Source organism: Piliocolobus tephrosceles, chromosome 6 (genome assembly GCF_002776525.5).
Source record: "Piliocolobus tephrosceles isolate RC106 chromosome 6, ASM277652v3, whole genome shotgun sequence".
NCBI lineage: Eukaryota > Metazoa > Chordata > Mammalia > Primates > Cercopithecidae > Piliocolobus > Piliocolobus tephrosceles.
In genome coordinates, this window is record NC_045439.1 from 32,896,734 (window position 1) to 32,905,041 (window position 8,308).

Below are 8,308 nucleotides of genomic sequence, written 5' to 3' on the forward strand. Positions count from 1 at the left end.
ACAAAACAAAACAAAACAAAAATACAGTATAACGACTATTTAAATATTTATATTGTATTAGGTAGTATAAGTAATCTAGAGATGATTTAAAGTATACAGGAGGATGTGTGTTGGTTATATGCAAATACTACACCATTATATGTAAGGGACTGGAAGATCCATAGATTTCAGTATCTAGGGATTCCTGGAACCAATCCCACATGAATACCAAGGGAGAACTGCATATAATAAGAAAATTATATAGTATATTAGAAGGTAACAATTACTAGGGAAAAGGAAAACATTGGAGGTGGGTAAAGGGTATCAGAATGTATGTAAATGTGTGTGGAGGATGTTTGTTTCAAATAAAATGGTCAAAGTGGGCCTAACTGAGAAGGTAACATTAAATGTAGTCCCTTTAAAATCTCAAACACATCAGCTGGGTGCAGTGGCTCATACCTGTAATCCCAGCACTTTGGGAGGCCAAGCCAGGTGGATCACGAGGTCAAGAGTTTGAGACCAGCCTGGTCAACATGGTGAGACCCTGTCTCTACTAAAAATATGAAAATTAGCCAGGCATGGTGGCAGGTGCCTGTAATCCCAGCTACCCAGGAGGTTGAGGAGGAGAACTGCTTGAACCCGGGTGGTGGAGGATGCAGTGAGCCAAGACTGCGCCACTGCACTCCAGCCTGGGTAACAGAGTGAGACTCCACCTCAAAAAAATAAAAACAGGCCGGGCGCGGTGGCTCAAGCCTGTAATCCCAGCACTTTGGGAGGCCGAGACGGGCGGATCACGAGGTCAGGAGATCGAGACCATCCTGGCTAATACGGTGAAACCTCGTCTCTACTAAAAAATACAAAAAACTAGCCGGGCGAGGTGGCGGGCGCCTGTAGTCCCAGCTACTCGGGAGGCTGAGGCAGGAGAATGGCGTAAACCCGGGCGGCGGAGCTTGCAGTGAGCTGAGATCCGGCCACTGCACTCCAGCCTGGGTGACAGAGCGAGACTCCATCTCAAAAAAATGAAAATAAAAATAAAAAAATAAAAATAAATAAATAAATAAAAACAGAAAAAAAAATCTCAAACACATCAAGGATCACTTCTAATCACCACTATGCATAATAATTATTATTTATAATAATTTATATATATATATATATATATTTATTCTTCTCCTGGCCGAGAGAAGATATTTTCAACATGAAACCAATGAGAACCAATATTTAGAATACACAAGGAACGCCTAAAATTCAAAAACAAAAAGAAAAATGGAAAAATTGATAAAAATATGAACAGATAATTCACAGAAACTGAAACCCAGATGACTAATAAGAATATCAAGAAGGCTGGGCATGGTGGCTCACGCTTGTAATCCCAGCATTTTGGGAGGCCAAGGCGGCCATATCGCCTGAGTCCAGGAATTCAAGACCAGCCTGGGCAACATGGAGAACCTTCTCTCTACTAAAAATACAAAAAAATTAGCCAGGCATGGTGGTGCAGGCCTGTAGTCCCAGCTACTCGCAGGGGCTGAGGTGGGAGGATCCCAGGAGGTGGAGGAGCCCTGATGGAGTCACTGCACTCCAGACCAGGCAACAGAGCGAGATCTTGTCCCCCCCCCAAAACAAAAACAAACAACAAATATATATATATAATACATATATATGTATATGTATATGAAATGAGGTGTTATAACACATCGAGAATCAGAAAAATGCAAAGTAAAACAATGGAATACTAAAACACACCCTCGGATTGGCAAAAGTTAGAAAGTTGATGAGCACATAAAGAAAGGGGAACTCTTGGCCAGGCATGGTGGCTCACGCCTGCAATCCCACCATTTTGGGAGGCCTAGGTGGGTAGATCACTTGAGGTCAGGAGTTTGAGACCAGTCTGGCCAACATGGTGAAGCTCCATCTCTACTGCAAATACAACAATTAGCTGGGTGTGGTGGCAAGTGCCTGTAATCCCAGCTACTTGGGAGGCTGAAGCAGAAGAATCGCTTGAGTCCTGGGGGCAGAGGCTGCAGTGAGCTGAGATTGTGCCACTGCACTCCAGCTTGGGCGAGAGAGTGAGACTCTGTATCAAAACAAAACAAAACGAACAAACAAGAAGAAATGGGAACTCTCCTGCACTGCTGGAGGAAGTAAACACTAGTCAAGCCATTCTGGAAAGCAGCCTGAAAAGCACCTAGGGAAATTAAGTATACATAGATCCTATGATGGTACAGTCCCACTCCTGGGTGTGTTTCCAAGAGAAATCTTTTGCATGGGTCCATAAAAAGGTATTTTCACAACACTGTTTGTAGAAAAAGAGTTGAAGCCATCTAGCTGTTTATTGCGGCAATATAAATTGGTATAAGGTAACTGGTTTCCCTATAGACAGAAGGAGTCAAAAATTCAAATGCCTAAAGGTCCTCATGGACATCACTAAGCGGTAAAACTGGCCAAGTAAGGACAGGACTAGTGTAAAGAAGACAACCTCTACTCAGCTCCAGACAACTGTTAGCAGGTGGGACTTGGGGAAAAGAGCTACCCTAATAACATACTTCTTCAAATTTAAAACTCCATTAATTGTAAGTAACACCTTTATTTTATGTATCATTAAGTAAGAAAAGATGCTGCCAGTTATAACATACTATACCTCAGTAATATGAAAATGTGAAAAAAGTATCCAATGGTGAAACATGATATTTCTTTTTCTTTTTCTTTTTTTTCTCAGACAGAGACTCACGCTGTTGCTCAGGCTGGAGTGCAGTGGCACCATCTCAGCTCACTGCAAGCTCCGCCTCCTGGGTTCACCCAATTCTCCTGCCTCAGCCTCCCGAGTAGCTGGGACTACAGGCGCCCACCACCACGCCTGGCTAATTTTTTTTTTTTTGTATTTTTAGTAGAGATGGGGTTTCACCGTGTTAGCCAGGATGGTCTCGATCTCCTGACCTCGTGATCCGCCCGCCTCAGCCTCCCAAAGTGCTGGGATTACAGGTGTGAGCCACCGCGTCAGGCCCCGATATTCATTTTTCAAGAGAAATTGGAAATCTTGGTTTTAATGTGAGATATCATCATTTGAAGACATTGTCCTGAAGTGGCAGGTCATAAGGGAGAAAAAAAAAGACACTGAAAGATATTTTTTTTTAATTAAAATACTATGTGGCCCCATATTTCTGGAGGACCCAGGTCTGCCAGTCTGCAGACTAAGCTAGTTCTAAATACAGTCATGAGCTGCATAACAAGTTTCAGTTAACAACCGACCACATATAAGACAGTGGTCACATAAGACTGTAATACTGTATTTTTACTGTAACTTCTCTATGTTTGTTTGTTTGTTTGAGACAGGGTCTTGCTCTGTTGCCCAGGCTGGAGTGCAGTGGTGCAATCTCAGCTCACTGCAACCTCTACCTCCTGTGTTCAAGTGATTCTCATGCCTCAGCCTCCTGAGTAGCTGGGATTATAGGTGTACCACGACACCCAGCTAATTTTTTTATTTTTAGAAGAGGTGGAGTTTCACCATGTTGGCCAGGTGGGTCTTGAACTCCTGACCTCAGGTGATCTGCCAGCCTCAGCCTCCCAAAGTTCTGGGATTACAGGCATGAGCCACCGCACTCTGGAGGCTTTTCTATGTTTAAATACACAAATACATTGTTTCAATGGCCTACAGTATTCAGTAGAGTAAGATGCTGTAAAAGTTTGTAGCCTAGGAGCAATAGCCTACACCATCTGGTTTTTGTAGGCATATTCTGTGATGTTTGCAAGGCAAAACTGCCAATGATGTGTTTCTTAGAATGTATCCCTGTCATCATTAAGTGACTTACAACTGTACTCGTTCTGATTCTCTATTTGAAGATTTTCAACAATCACTATGGCTCATACTTTCATAAATATTTAGGTCTGAGGCTTTCTTCACCTGAATATAAACCTAGGTTCCAGAACTTTCAACTTTCCTTGGCAGTGGCTTTCAGCTAACTGCTTGGGAACAAAGTAAGGAAAGCAGGGGGGAAACTACTTTTTAAAGAGTGGTATTTAATCTTGTTGAGGGCAGGCATGACTTCCTCATCATTTCCATCTCTTGGGCTCAATTTCTGCCCACTAATATAGCACTGGAAGCACAAAAAGAAGACAAGTAATTATGCTTCTTCTTCATAAACATCTCTATCCAGTAGGACATAGCATACTTTGCTCAATAGCTCTGTCTAGGTCTGTAATCCTTTTCAAACGACTAGTTAGAACTACCAAGTATGTAAGAAAGAGACTGAACACTTCAAGTAAGAGTTGAGGAGCATCTCTAGGTAAAACCATTACTTCATAAAGAGCGCTGATTGGATAGACAGCTGGTAGATTTCAAACCTAAGGTAACAGCATTTCTCATTGTGGTGGGATGCCCCCCAATTTTATAATCACTTGAGGTGTGTTGCCGAAATGCACATTCCTGAAACCCCAATCATATTAAAAATTCATAATCTGCATTCCAACAAGCCCATACCTATGCATACTGAAATTTGAGAATCAGTGCTCTAATACATCGACCAGAGTGTGTTTTACAGCGTTACCTAATAATTGCACTCGTAGTCATTCAGAAGGCAACCTGGGTACATCACAGGTTACGAATCCTGCTGCAATCCGTGTTATACAGAACCCTCTGGTAACTAGTCCCTCCCTGCATCTCGACGGTGGGGGGGGGGGTCATTAAAATTACTTATATGTAAAGAGATATCTTTATCTACACTCTCCTTCCCATCACCCTTCCCACTCCAATACGCTCTTTTTGGAGAATTTCCTGCTCTTCGCCCTCACTTTTCTCCTGTCAGAGTCCCTCCACCTTAACCCAACCTCCGATCCACCCCAGGCCGCCCTCACCCCAGACCACCCCCCGCCAGGGCTTCTCTTTCGCCCGGGGCCTCTGACTCCACAGAGCTAGCGTCAGCTACCGGCTCCCTTCCGCTGTTCAAGGACCCCCAGACCCTCAACACTCCACAGTCACCCTTTTCCACTCCCAATCTTTTCTCAGCTTTGGCTACGAGGCCCGAAAGGTACTCACCATTCCGGTGGTTGCTACTGTCACTGCTCTGGTTGCTAGGGCCCGCGGGGTCAGTGCGCGTGCGCACTTCTCGGCGCTCTCCGCCGAAGCCCCATGCCCGGCAGCGGTCCTTTCTCTCCGCCCTCAGGGTGGTGCGAGCGGGGCATTGTGGGACTGCGTGGCGGCCGCCGGGGTCCTCCCGTCCGGCTGCTGCTGGCTGCCCTTTTGCTGCTCTAGGGCTTAACCGCACACAGAGTGGTCAGGACCGAAAGCAGTTTCAGCTGATCTGTAGTGACTCGCCCGCCTAAAGTTAAAAACCTTAAAACGTCCCCCTAACAACTGCCCTTTTCATAAAATAATGTTCTTAATTCCTTTCCCCTACCGATGGCCTTTCCCACCCTTTTCCGGACGAGGGAGAATAAGCGGCTTACCGTAATTTATCTCTCCATCCCACTGAGAATACCAGAGCCAAACTCCACCGATTTTATGTTTCTTTACCCTGGATCCAGAGGAGCCAGAGGCGGCTAAAAGCTCGGTTCCACATTTTAAATATCACAAATTGTTGGTTTTAATCACCAAGGTGTCTTTTTTTTCCCCTACCTACCAAATGAGCTAAAAATTAACAATAATAATAATTCATAGAGTTGACAGGGGTATGGAGAAGTAGGGACACACAAATACGCTGCTGTTTATAATTGATACAGCCTTTCTGGAAGGCTGTCGGCTGTTCAAAAACTTTTGCACCCTTTGTGATCCAGCAGTTCCACTTCTAGGACTTTATCCTGAGCACAGAGATGTATGTTCAAAGCTTTAATAACCAAAACAAAAAAAAAACCTCAATTATCAACAAAAGAGAATTGGCGGCCGGGACTGGTGGCTCACGCCTGTAATCCCAGCACTTTAGGAGGCTGAGGCGGGAGGACCACTTGATCACTTGAGACCAGCCTGGTCAACATGGCGAAATCCCGTCTCTACTAAAAATACAAAAATTAGCCGGGTGTGGTGGCACGCGCCTGTAGTCCCAGCAATTCCGGAGCCTGAGGCACGAGAATTGCTTGAACCCGAGGGGCGGACGTTGCAGTGAGCCGAGATCGCGCCACTGCACTCCAGTCTGGGCAACAAGAGTGACACTCCGTCTCAAAACAAACAAACAAAAAAAAAGAGAGAGAGAGAAAATTGGTGAGTAGTATTGAACATCCAATGCAATAATGTTATTCCGCTAAAAAAGTACCAATGACTTGCTGAAAGGCATCTATTCACATCCAAAGATAGTCATATTTTAAGTAAAAATAGAAGTTACCAAACAAAATAGTTGGTACGATTTTCTTTTAAAATTATACGTAGTGGCCTGGTGCAGTTTGTTCATGCCTGTAATCCCAGAAATTTGGGAGGCCAAAGTAAAAGGATCCCTTGAACCCAGGAGTTGGAGACCAGCCTAGGCAACATAACAAGACCCTGGCTCTATAAAAAATAAAAATTAGCCAGGCGTTGTGGTACACACCCATAGCCTCAGGTGCTGGGGAGGCTGAAGCAAGAGGATCATTTGAAGAGTTTGAGGCTGAAATGAATTATAATTGTGCCATTACACTCCACCCTGGGCAACAGAGTCAGACCCTGTCTCTAAAACAAAAAACAAACAAAAACAAAACTGGAAAAGCTATACATAGTACACACACACATATAAACCTATATCTAAAAGGATATTATGAGGGTTTAATGTTTGCTGTGGACTGAGTGGTGGTACACCAAAATTCATATGTAGTGATCTGGTGAGTTTACATTCTTTGATATTTACTGAGAGGTCTGGGGGGTACCTAAATTTTAAGCTTTAAAACCGGAAGGGTCAATTTCTATGTTTATTAAAAAAAAAAAAAAAAAACTGTCTATGGGACTATTGGATAGATTTCAAAATCCTGGTACACTTCACATAAAGAACATTTTGAGTTCCAGATTCTCAAAGGTTAAAAACATTCACACAGAAAATAAAAGAATTATATAACTTGGACCCTTCTTTTGTCCTTTCGTATCCTACAAAATGACAAAATAGATTCCAAAACCTGTTCACTAGAGAATGTGTGGGTCTGCTTGCTCTTATTTCAGGCCTGGATAAAAGAAGTTGAAAGAAAGTTTAAAAATAGTATTGAAGGCCAGGCGCCGTGGCTCATGCCTGTAATCCCAGCACTTTGGGAAGCCGAGGCAGGCAGATCACCTGAGGCCGGGAGTTCCAGACCAGCCTGACCAACATGGAGAAACCCTGTCTCTACTAAAAATACAAAATTAGCCAGGCGTGGTGGCGCATGCCTGTAATCCCAGCTACTCGAGAGGCTGAGGCAGGAGAATTTCCTGAACCCGGGAGGCAGAGGTTGCCATGAGCCAAGGTTGTGCCACCGTACTCTAGCATGTGACAGAACGAGAACCTGTCTCAAAACAAAACAAAGGAATCCTTAATTTTTAACCATAAATGTGGACCAAACAAAAGAGAAGAAAAAATTGTCACATTTAAGAAATGAGTTAGAGATTAAGCAAAATAGCTAAAAGTTACATATCTTAAAATTAAAAAAAAGAACTTAAACCCTAGGATAGGCACTAATTCTTAAGGTTGTTTATATAATAGAGAGGTTTATCAATTCAAATTAGAATTGGCTGCCTGGGTGCAGTGGCTCATACCTATAATCCCAGCACTTTGGGAGGCCAAGGCAGGAGGATGGCTTGAGGCTGGGAGTTCAAGATCAGGCGGAGTAACATAGCGAGACCCCATATTTAACCAAAAAAAAAAAAAAGAAAGAAAGAAAAATTAGTGGGGCATGGTGGCGTGAGCCTGTAGTACCAGCTACTCAGGAGGCTGAAGTGGAAGAATCACTTAAGCCCGGGAGGTCAAGGCTGCAGTGAGCTATGATCATGCCACTGCATTCCAGCCTGGGCAACAGAGCAAGACTCTGTCTCAAAAAAATAAATAAATAGGCCGGGCGCGGTGGCTCAAGCCTGTAATCCCAGCACTTTGGGAGGCCGAGACGGGCGGATCACGAGGTCAGGAGATCGAGACCATCCTGGCTAACACAGTGAAACCCCGTCTCTACTAAAAATACAAAAAAACTAGCCGGGCGAGGTGGCGGGCGCCTGTAGTCCCAGCTCCTCGGGTGGCTGAGGCAGGAGAATGGCGTGAACCCGGGAGGCAGAGCTTGCAGTGAGCTGAGATCCGGCCACCACACTCCAGCCTGGGCAACAGAGCAAGACTCCGTCTCAAAATAAATAAATAAATAAATAAATAAATAAATAAATAAATAAATAAATAAATAAATAATAAAAATAAAATAAAATAAA

At 43.8% G+C, this 8,308-nt stretch overlaps 1 protein-coding gene across 2 annotated transcripts in view; it reads right to left on the reverse strand.

The window, feature by feature from the left end:
• The window catches only part of DNAL1 (dynein axonemal light chain 1), a 59,681-nt gene that overhangs the window by 42,475 nt on the left and 8,898 nt on the right, over positions 1-8,308 (reverse strand). For both annotated transcript variants that reach the window (XM_023183443.2, XM_023183453.2), the window contains exon 3: positions 5,009-5,226. In XM_023183443.2, the coding sequence (XP_023039211.1) occupies positions 5,009-5,011 (3 nt within the window). In that variant the 5' untranslated portion in view covers positions 5,012-5,226. The remainder of the gene's footprint in view (positions 1-5,008; positions 5,227-8,308) is intronic.